The sequence below is a fragment of the Nicotiana tomentosiformis genome, chromosome 12 (genome assembly GCF_000390325.3).
Source record: "Nicotiana tomentosiformis chromosome 12, ASM39032v3, whole genome shotgun sequence".
NCBI classification, from domain to species: Eukaryota; Viridiplantae; Streptophyta; class Magnoliopsida; order Solanales; family Solanaceae; genus Nicotiana; species Nicotiana tomentosiformis.
Window position 1 is genome coordinate 133,261,810 of NC_090823.1, and position 11,739 is coordinate 133,273,548.

An 11,739-nucleotide genomic window follows, 5' to 3' on the forward strand; every position below is an offset into this window, starting at 1 on the left:
TAAAAAGTTGTTTAATAAATTTAACTATGTATATGAAATACTTACTATGTTCTCGATCAGTCGATCACAATCTCATAACATTTTAAAATTCCTTATGATAACTATTTTATAATATATTCCTTCCTCTTGTCTTAGAAATGATTACTATTAATCTAAAGATAGAAAGTTTACTTAATAACAAGATATCATAAGATTACAATCAACTGTACAAATTTAGTGATGTTTTTTAGCAGTCTATCAGCTATTTCAAGTTTAATTACCAAGGTTCCACTACAAGGATTAACTGTGTAGTTGAAAATACGATATTTTTTTTTGGGGGGAGGGGGAATGTGGAGTAGTAGAAAAGAAATTGCTTGATAATTAGACATAAAGTCTTCGATGTTATAAAATATAGTTCAAAGTAACAATATAGAACAAGGAAGCACAAGCTAAGAGATATAGAGAGAAAGAGAGGAGAAATTCTTATTTCTTCTTTAATTGTGTGTATTTTCCTATCTATTGCAAGGCTTTTATATAGGCATGAAAAGTGAAGAAAAATATGTCATTGAATATATCATTAAGCATAGAAATATGCCATTGAATATATCATTAAGCATTTGAGAAGATCATGGAGGAAGAGTAGACATCCACCATAATTTGATTTTTCTTATAACACCCACCATAATATGATTTTCCATCAAAAGATTGTTGTTTGACTCCTAAAATCAACATGTAAATGCTTATCATGCCTAGATAGAATCTATACGTATGTGTTGTTTGGTCACATACGTATGAATCCGTATTGCACTATGATGATCATTCAATCAAATTTTTTGATTTTTCCAGTGAAAAATGCTAATTTGGCAGTCCACATAGACGTTTGGACCATATAAAATAATTAACATCCGAACAAAGCATGTAAACCCATCCATACACCCGATTCGAACTGTTTATAAAGATAAAAATCCACCAAAAAGTCTTACAATGCTCTTTCTTATAAACGGGTCGGATCGAGACGGATTGGTGTATGAGTGGATTTTATATTATGTTTTGGCGTTAATTATTTTATGTAGTCCAAAAGTACATGTGGACTGCCAAATCAATATTTTCTATCGAAAAAATTAATAAATCTGGCTGAGTGATTATTAAAGTGCAACATAAATAATTGAGTGACTTTCTTGTTTGAAATAAAAGAAAATTGACTTCAATAATTTCACATAGTTAATGATTGTCTGAGTAATGGAACTACATTTTCCTTTCATTTCAAGTACCCAGTGATATTATTAGATCTCTAGATATTACTAAGTGGCATGCTAAAAGTGAACGACGGCATCTCTCATATATCAAGAAATGTATTTACCTTTTCTCTCATTTTATTTTTTACATTTCCCTTATATTTTTATTTTTTTCCTGATTAGAGAATTAATCACGTTCCACCTTACATATTGAATTTTAAATATTGCTAAGTTCTAACATGAATAAGAGAAATAAATAATAATAAGATATTAGATAAAGACTAATTGAGTGGAAGGGGGTTACACTAATTTGGAATACTAAAAGGTACATTAAGGAGCAAATTTTCTAAAATATAACAACAAATTTGCATAAATGAGGCTATTATATGGACAATAAAAGAGTGAAATATTTATTCAATTGTGAAAAAGAGAGACAATGAGTTCGAACTCTTGAATAGAGAAATTGTGGGTAGGAAGATTCTATCCCAATAAAGAATACATGTAAAATATTTGTCTTTTCATTTCTTTTTTGTTTCTATTTCTATTTTTTGTTTCCCTTCCTTTTTACCATTTTCTTAAAAATTTAATTGAGTAAAAAAAGATCAATCTTATGAAATATGAGTGTCAACAATTCATATTAAGAAAATTCTAAGAGAGAGACTTGAGACGAAGAATAAAAAAGCGGGTGGCATATATCAGGTTTATATCTCCAAGATTACAGCATTATCATTTTTGTCATTATATTTTTATTTTCTATGTTTCTCACATATTCCAATATTTAACCTAAAATGTTTCTCATGTATTCTTTCTGTCAAAGAAACTGTATAGGATATTAAAATAATCATGAAATTATGATAGAATAATAAAAGCTAAGATGTCTCAATTGTAAAAATTATTATAATACTATTAAACTATATTTAATTTTTTCGCGCGGGGCAATTACACTAGTTATATGTTGAAGAATGAAACGAACCACATTATGTCTAAATAAAACCTGTCATGAGTATTTATAAAAATTGAACTTCAAAATTTAATGCGTAACAATAAAAAAAAACTTTATTGAAGGTGTATGAACTATGAAATAATGATTTTCACTTGCGGATTTTTAATTTCCACAAATTACTGTTTAAATAAAGTTGATATCCAAACATAAATTCAATTTCCATAAATTTTCCGTTTCAAGTTCAAATACTTTTTTATTAATATCAACCGAAATATTATCTAAGCCTATCAGTATCCTTACAATCACAAATTTAACTCTTATTGATAGTAACTACATCTGCCTATGACCATAGTGACTACTGACTAATAGTATGTTTAGCCGTTTTTTTTGAAAAAAATATATTTTAAAATAAATTGATTTTAAAAGCACGACTAAACAGGCTATAAATAAATTCCAGCATCATTATTTTTTTTGGACTCAATATTTAACTCTTGTTGATAATTTGCCGAAATGTAATTGAAAACCAACAGGAATTATTAAGAAGAAAAATAATGGCCTACGAATGCCTAGGGATGTGTGAGCTTTGGAACTATCGCCCGCGGACTCCCATACTCTATCTTCTAATTAATCTCATCTCTTTGGTTGGACCTTGGACCAAATTAGAATTTTTATAACAAACCAAAAAAAAAGTGAAATATTTTTAGATTTGCTAGATTAATGTTATTAATTTTTAAATTAATAATTTTATTTAATAAATTTCTTAAGATAAACAAAAAAATTAAAATTACTAAAGTCGAGCAAATTTATATCCTGCATACTAGCTCCGGCCCCCTATATGTGGCAGTTTTAATATAGGAAAAATAGATAAATTTATTCATATATTTAAAATCGAGCAATTTTGTCATTGATTAAACTTATAATCTCATCTTATTATACTATCATGAAACAATCTCATTTTTGTCTCTTGTTAGTCCGAAGTTATTGAGTAAATTTAGAATTTTTGCCGAAAAATTTAAATATGTAAAGTCTATTAATTTCATGCTGGAGCTTGTTAATGATAAGACAAACACTAAATAATTTGCTAATAATAAAGATATAAATGAATCGTGTAATATTGAGCAATCCATAATCACAGGGGCAAATTTGGACATATTTCGTTGAAAATTGATGTAAATTATCTGTCACAATCCTTATCTTTGTTACTTATGGGGATTTGCATCCAAACGCAGTCTTACGTCATTGTTAACGGTACCGTCACGACATTACTCTTTCCATAAATACCACTCTCTCTCTTCTCAAAAACCCTCTCAATAATTTCATTCATTTTCTCCGATCACTTTCTCCGATCTTCTGTGCTAAAAATTCATCGGAATTTTTCAGTTTCATAGCAAAAAATGAGTAGCAATCCAAAGGGAAGAACAACAATTGAAGTAGGAGCTGATGGAGTTGCTGTTATTACAATTATTAATCCTCCTGTCAATTCCCTTTCCTTAGATGGTACGTAAAACACTCCACAGATCTAACTAAGCCTTTTTTTTTTAAAAAAAAAAAAATTTCAAAAATTATCATTTTTTACAATTATTGATAAAATAGTCGAACTTTGATCAATACTCTGTTTACTAATTTCCTTGAGCTAGAACGAAAAAATACAGAAGATTTATGAAATTTGAATTTAACTTGTTTGTGATTGAGGCGTTATTTTGATTAATTGTTTTGAATGATTGTTATGTTTCCTCTTTCTTCAAATGATCACCAATATTTTCTCGTTATGTTTCTTTCCGTACACGCATCTCAACTAGTGCACCATGTACATGCTAACCTCTCACCGGCACCTGGGGAAATATTAGAAATTGGCCGGTCCGCCAAAACTAATTGCATTCCTAGCCAAAAAGTGTAGAAAATATGTATATTATATGTATACTATCAGTGTTTTTAAAAAAAAAAAATTGGGGCCACTTATAGGACTAATTTTGATTCATTCAGCTCTATTCGGGCTTAGAGGATTTATTATACTATTTTATATAACAGGCTATGCAAAACTCGTATAGACGAAGGTCGATATGATCAGGAACTATTTCAAAATTTAAACTTGTGTGGTTTCTTTTATTTTGCGGGAAAAACTGGCATTTTAAAGTAGCAAAATTCTTACTTTTTGTTTGAGACGTTATTCTAATTCTACTTCAAAGTCATTTTTTTTCTTAACAGAGATTCTCAATTCAGTTTGCTTCTTATTAAGTTTCTCTTTTTGATGTGAAAACTACTGTGTCTTTGATGTGTGTTCTTTGGGGTGTGTGTTAGTATTTCCTTTTTGGTGTTTAGTTTTTAATTTTCAGTGCGAGCAACGCTCGGTGCAAATGAATCTTATCAGTCCCATTGCTTTGGTTTGGCATATTTTGAGGCAAATCTTACTTTGATGTTTAAGATCAAGCTAGAGCGTCACTGTTAGCTACTGTAATCTATTTGGTGGATTTTTTGAGAGACATAACAAAAGACAATTGGGGCAATTAGGACTATAATTTCTAAAAGGAGGAATTGAAAAGGACAAACAATGAACATCGTCTGGTAGGAATTGTAGGATATTTGAAATGTGATATAGTGAAGCGAGTAAGGAATTGACGACTCTATTATGACTATTTCATAGACGAAAATGTGCCCCTCCGCATATAGCTTACAAGACTTATGGAGCTTTTAGATATATATGCTATACGATCCGCACACACTTGGTAGTTTCCTTTGAGCTTCGCTGCAGCTTCTTTTGTTTAGTGTTGATTGTGGAAGTTCTTTTCGTACAAGTATGTCCGAAGGTTTGTGATGATCTAATGCCTGTGTTATAAGGTATGTGTTTTAGAGGGAAATGAATATAAATGATTCTTATAGCCAATCCAATTAATTTTGGATTGAAGTGAGTTGATTGACATTCTGTTATACGGCAATATACGGTAAATGTAACTGAGAGAGTGCTAATAAAACTTACTCCCTCCGTTCCAATTTATGCGACACTCTTTCCTTTTTAGTCTATCCCAAAAGAATGTTACTTTTCTATATTTAGAAAAAAAATTAAAAATAAAAGTTCCCCCTTTGCCCCGAATGAGAAGATTTCTAGCCACACAAATATCTAAGGCTTCTTTTAGGCCACAAATTTCAAAAGTATTCCTTTCTTTCTTAAACTCCGTGTCTAGTAAAACAGTGCCACAGAAATTGGGACGAAGGGAGTACTTCTTTCTCGAGTTAAATTTTGGAAGAGAGGTCAGAAGAACTGTATAAGAAAAGCTTGCTTTTCCTTTTCTTCTTACTAAAAAGGAAAATAAAATATACTTTCATAGTTTTCCAAATCCGATGCTCAATAGTTTGAACCAGTAATTGACCTTTATACTATTGCAATTTCTTTCCAGTGCTGTACAGCTTGAAAGAGAGCTATGAGCAGGCCTTAAAAAGGGATGATGTGAAAGCAATTGTTGTGACAGGTAAATGTCAAGAAATCAGTCTCTATATATATCCGATTGGCTGATATATTAAGCTTGAATATCTAATCTTTGACAGGTGCAAATGGCAAGTTCTCTGGTGGTTTTGATATCAGTGCCTTTGGTAAACTGCAAGGAGGAACAGGTATGCTTTCCAATTTGATTATTCTCTATTCTAGTGCTGCACGAGTTTTTTAAGCTAACTTCAGTCTGCTGACAGTCGAATCACCAAAACCTGGTTTTATATCTGTGGAGATTCTCACCGACACTGTGGAAGGTAAGTCTTAGGCTTTTGATTTTCCTCCTTGAAGTAAACAATTGGGTGCAGTTTATACGTTGTTTTTATATTTTCTGATTTATCCTTGATGTTAGCTGCAAGAAAACCTTCCGTGGCGGCAATTGATGGTCTCGCTCTAGGTGGAGGACTAGAAGTTGCAATGGTACATTAAAAGGTTATATTTCTCTGCGGAAATTTCTGTTGGTCATTTGCTGACTCCTTGTGTTTTAATATCAGGCTTGTCATGCACGTATTTCTACTCCCAATGCACAACTTGGATTGCCAGAACTTCAACTTGGAATACTTCCTGGATTTGGAGGTAAGCACTCTATGCTTGAGCAGTTATTTTATCTTCATTTTTTCCTGAATCTACCATCAGCTTCGGTGACATAAATGCTAATATGGTTATGGTTTTTCTCCTTCTTAAAATCAAGCTTGTACAACTCTTCTTCTATTATAGTGAAGGAGCACATAGTTAGCTCCTGTATGAGCGTTGTATCTTATACTTCTTCCACTCTTATTTTCTTATAAAATTAGGGGGGACTCTACAAAGTTATACAGCCTTTTTTCTGTTAAAACTTTGTCTTAGATAGCCTAAAATAAAATTAATATTTCGAGAAGCACTTACACATCATTATTATAAAAATTTGAAAAAATTACGAGCGTTATAGTTTTACTAATTCCAGTTTCATGACTGAATTTTTGATTCTTTTTCAAAGAATCAGTAACTGTGAAGTCAAGTATGTTCAGGATATCAAGCCATAACCTAACCTTAATGTCCAACTCTAGCTTAACATTACATAAATAGAAATTGAAATATCTAAGCCGTAGCTTCGACTTCTTGATCACTGCTAGAATTTGGAGAATACACCTTGGAGTGTTTAATTTCTAAAACTTCTTCGTATGACAGGATATTTATCTCTCCTTATCAAAATTACTGGATAATTATCTCTCAAAAACTTCATTGTGGCCATTAAAAGAAGTTCGTCTGGTGACCCTCAAGAAGAAACTAAGCTGGCGAAAAAAGGTTTCATGAAATTAAAATACATATCCAGTTTATCCAAGCATACTTTATCAGATACTAGTACGATACACATACATGGTCTAGAATTTGGTGTGGTTTATTCGTAGACTAGTGCATATGATTCTAGCTTTAGAGCAAGATGTGTCCTCATAGACACACTCGTAAAATCCTAGAAATTTGAATGGAACAGCTTGGAATTCTCTGTCTTCATTTACTGTTTATCCTTGGATCCAAAACATATAATTGCAATCATAAGCAGTACTGCTACCACTGTGTTTTTTTCTCAAACACCACATTTCTTCCTTTGTTTCATTTTATCTGCACTATTTTTTAGGTACTCAGCGGCTTCCACGCCTCGTGGGTCTTGCTAAGTCCCTCGAAATGATGCTAGTAAGCTGCCATTTGCCTTATGAGTCATATGTTTTGGCACTATAGTTACTTGACCCTCTCCCTCTCATATATCAATGTAGACGTCCAAGCCCGTTAAAGGAGAGGAAGCTTTTAATGTGGGCCTTGTTGATGCTGTAGTTTCATCAAACCAATTATTGGATACTGCTCGTAAGTGGGCTCTTGATATTTTGGAACGCAGAAAACCTTGGGTTGCCAGTCTTCATAAAACTGATAAGATAGAGCCTCTTGGTGAGGCAAGGGAAATATTAAAGTTTGCAAGAGTTCAAACGCGCAGACAGGCTCCAAATCTCCAGCATCCGTTAGTCTGCATTGATGTTGTTGAAGAGGGTATAGTGTCTGGTCCACGTGCTGGGCTTTGGAAGGTTTAGTTCAGGCACTAATTCTCTTGTGCTTTCAGTCTAATCACCTAACTTGTGTAATCTAAAAACTTGTTGGTATTTTCAGGAGGCTGAAGCATTCCAAGGTCTTCTACATTCAGACACTTGCAAGGCCTTGGTCAACATTTTCTTTGCTCAACGTGGAACCACAAAGGTTAATGAGTTAATTCTTTACATTGAAATTATTGCACATATTTCAACCTGGTTGTGAATAGCAGTTCATAATTTTAATTTGTTTTTGTATTCCTATTTAAACGGAACTGAATATTCACTTTGAGTTCATATTGGTACCAATTCAGGGTCACTTCTTTGATATCTAAACTCTTTAGAAAAGTAAATATTACTTTGGTATTCCACTTGGTAAATGTAGAAAGAACAATCAATTAATAGAGTTAGGATGATCCTGCAAAGTATGGATCTGAGCAGAAACTTCTAATCTGAGTAATGCTGTAATGGACCCAATGTTTGATAATACAAAGCTTATTCAACACTAGATGACGTTGTTTGACTGTAATCCAGACCTAATTGAAGCTATATTTTTGCCAGAAATTAGTAGACTTTTCAGTTGCATGGTTTATACATGATATATGTGCAACAGTTGTATTGTTGGTTGAATATGTTAGGCTATGATGATCGGTTGCTGCATAATTTGATACTTGTAACATTAAACAATGAATCTGACGCTTTGCATGCCAGACAGTTTGTGATATTGTTCATCCTCATCATCTTAAACCCTGACCTATTGATTCTGCCAACTTCTTTTCTCACACAAACAGGTACCAGGGGTGACTGACTTAGGATTGGTACCACGACGCATAAAAAAGGTTGCAATTCTTGGAGGTGGTTTAATGGGTTCTGGAATTGCAACTGCACTGCTGCTTAGTGGCTATCCGGTGATCTTGAAAGAAGTTAATGACAAATTCCTACAGGCTGGGATGGGTAGAGTAAAAGGTAAAGCCATTGTCTTGCTTTGATATGATAACTTATACTTGTTATGACAAGTGACTAATACATCAATTTCTCAGCCAATTTGCAAAGCAGCGTCAAGAAAGGGAAAATGAGTCAAGAGAAGTGTGAAAAAACCCTCTCCCTACTCAAGGGTTCTCTTGAATATGAAGGTTTTAGAGATGTGGACATGGTCATTGAGGTCGGTATTCTCATTAATAGGACACACACTGTGATTCTCGTTGGTATCTTATTGTGCCTTGATCTTAATATGTATAACAGGCTGTCATCGAGAATGTATCTTTAAAGCAGCAAATATTTGCCGATCTTGAGAAGTATTGCCCTCCACATTGCATTCTAGCAAGTAACACTTCTACGATTGACTTGAATTTGATTGGGGAAAAGACCAAATCTCAAGATCGTATTATTGGAGCTCACTTTTTCAGGTAATGTTTTCTGAAACAGTGAAAGCTTTTATTGCCCTTTTCTTGTTCTGCTAAATTGATTGATTGGCTGGTGCAGTCCGGCTCATGTGATGCCACTTTTGGAAATTGTCCGCACCCAAAAGACATCACCCCAAGTAATTGTAGACTTGCTTGATGTTGGCAAGAAGATAAGGAAAACCCCTGTGGTAGTTGGGAACTGCACTGGTTTTGCTGTCAACAGAATGTTCTTTCCTTACACCCAAGCTGCTCTTTTGCTAGTTGAACGTGGAACAGATGTCTACCGCATCGATAAGGCCATTACTAGATTTGGCATGCCAATGGGCCCCTTCAGGTAAAAGATAACAGTGCTGTAGGGTTTGATATGCCAATCTGTTGGATGTAACCAGGCTTTAAAGGTTTGGTTTCCTATATGCAGATTATGTGATCTTGTTGGTTTTGGTGTTGCAATTGCCACTGGTGGGCAATTCGTGATGACTTTCCCCGAGAGAACTTACAAATCAATGTTGATACCACTCATGCAAGAAGATAAAAGAGCTGGTATGATTCCCATATTCTGAAAAACCGGACAGATTATTTAGTGAAAAAAAATGCAATTTGAAACATATATTTATGAATGGACATTGGTTACACTTTGTGCAGGTGAAACTACTCGGAAAGGGTTTTATGTATATGACGATAGACGTAAAGCGAGCCCAGATCCAGAAATAAAGAAATATATTGAGACGGCAAGAGAGATGTCTGGTGTTACCATTGACCCTAAGGTCTCTCTCTCAAAACAAACATCCAACCCCCCCCCCCCCCCCCCCCCCCGTTTGTTGATGAATACTACTTTTGTGGTATTTTCCAGTAGTTATATTCTGCTCTTACTCAACTGTTTTGAACTTGACCCAGCTGGCAAAACTCTCGGACAAGGATATTATAGAGATGATTTTCTTCCCTGTGGTAAATGAAGCCTGCAGAGTGCTTGCAGAAGGCATTGCAGTCAAAGCTTCTGATCTTGACATTTCTGCTGTCATGGGCATGGGTTTCCCCCCTTACAGGTTCGCCTCAGATAGATTTTCTGATTATCTTAACCCCCCCCCCAAAAAAAAAGTGTAAATTCTATCACAGGAACATGTTAAAACAGATTTAAAATTTATGATATAAGGATTCTTTGGTTATAAGAAAGATTTGTTTACTTTCTTTGCCAGGGGAGGGATCATATTCTGGGCAGACACTCTTGGTTCCAAATACATCTGTTCAAGGTTGGATGAGTGGTCAAGAATGTATGGAGACTTTTTCAAGCCTTGTTCCTACCTAGCTGAAAGAGCTGCCAAGGGGGCTCCTCTGGTGAGTATCTTGAGTTCTATTATCATTATATGGTACGGTATCCATATAGGTAGTGAAATGTTCGAGACAATCTCATGTCGGTAAAACATATCTGTGAGTACATTTGAATAGTGTTGCCATTAGATCTCTGATGTTATCCTGCCACAACAATTTCAAGTATCAGCCTTTTGTTCTATGCGTATGTTGTGAGAGGTTTGAATGGACATGTCTTGTTTCCGTTGTTGGCTTACTGGACAAGGGAACCATTTGCTGGCTGCAGCCAGCATATATTAGCAGTATATACAATTCAGTTCAGCCTTATGCCATCATTTCATTGGCACACATCCTCCGCTGCTCGATGGCAAGGTCACATTAGCAGTCACGTAAAAGCACTATAAATGATGCCACTAGATGATCCTTGATTAGTGTGTGGACTAGCGGGTATGGTTATCATTAGCAACTGGTACGAAAAAACATCTCATCATTAGACAAGAGAGAGATGCCTTATAGTAAAAAAAACCCATCTATAAAAACACTAGGTAGGGAGTTCGAGTCAATAATATAACAAAGTGGAAAGAGCGACAGTTAGGCTCCTGGGTAAGGGGTTTGGATGTAAAGTTTTCCATATAAAGAAACAAATCTCATCAATATGGGGTGAAATCATCCATTGTTAGAAAAAGAGCAAGCAATGGCTTTTCATCTTATCTTAACTTAAACCTTTCCCTTGTTCACCCGCTTGAAAATATTTACTGATATATTCAGGCCATTGATGTTTCCTTGTCGTTGCAGAGTTCTACAATGGATCCAGCCAAGTCGCGCTTGTAAGCTCAGCAATGCTATTGGGCGTTCATTGAGTTTGTTGCTTTGTTATCTCCTTACTCTGGTCAGTTGAAGTGCAGTGGACAAGGAAAGAGTCAATAATGTAGAAATGAAAATGAAGAGCTAGATTATTATGTAACGTAAAAGTTTAGTTGTCTGAAAATAAAATGAGAGCAAAGTGAAGCACACCCCCGTTTGTTTTTATACCTTTCATAGTGAACCAAATTGTTAATGTATTGCTTCTGAACTGGGGCTCTTTTGATGGTCTATGCAGTTCTCATGATAGTCAAATATTAATTATTTGTTGCTTCCATGCTCATCTCATCTGAAAATTTTAGAAAAATACTATGTTTTGAATGCTTGCATCCGTATAGAGATGATTCGATGGGGCTAAACTGTTGAATTTTGATGTTTCAATGATTAATTTTGTATTGTTCTGCTGCTAACATATTATCAGATTGTTCGAAACTCTTTAACACATGAATTTTCTTTCGCACTTTGTGAAATGCCAATT

At 34.3% G+C, this 11,739-nt stretch overlaps 1 protein-coding gene across 1 annotated transcript; it reads left to right on the forward strand.

Moving 5' to 3' along the window:
• Positions 1-3,390: 3,390 nt before the first annotated feature.
• On the forward strand, positions 3,391-11,538 carry LOC104114113 (glyoxysomal fatty acid beta-oxidation multifunctional protein MFP-a). Its single transcript, XM_009624482.4, has 18 exons — positions 3,391-3,654; positions 5,550-5,621; positions 5,698-5,763; positions 5,839-5,895; positions 5,991-6,058; positions 6,133-6,214; positions 7,254-7,309; positions 7,390-7,692; positions 7,775-7,861; positions 8,484-8,658; positions 8,733-8,854; positions 8,935-9,098; positions 9,175-9,429; positions 9,514-9,635; positions 9,738-9,859; positions 9,990-10,138; positions 10,289-10,427; positions 11,196-11,538. Exons 1-18 carry the CDS (start codon positions 3,552-3,554, stop codon positions 11,229-11,231), a joined length of 2,178 nt encoding a protein of 725 aa, XP_009622777.1. The 5' UTR covers positions 3,391-3,551; the 3' UTR covers positions 11,232-11,538.
• Positions 11,539-11,739: the final 201 nt, after the last annotated feature.

Coding starts and splice junctions, on each gene's coding strand:
- LOC104114113 (XM_009624482.4), top strand. CDS start 3,552: ATGAGTAGCAATCCAAAGGGAAGAACAACAATTGAAGTAGGAGCTGAT. Junction 9,430..9,513: donor ATGCCAATGGGCCCCTTCAG/GTAAAAGATAAC, acceptor TCCTATATGCAG/ATTATGTGATCTTGTTGGTT. Junction 10,428..11,195: donor CTGCCAAGGGGGCTCCTCTG/GTGAGTATCTTG, acceptor TTGTCGTTGCAG/AGTTCTACAATGGATCCAGC.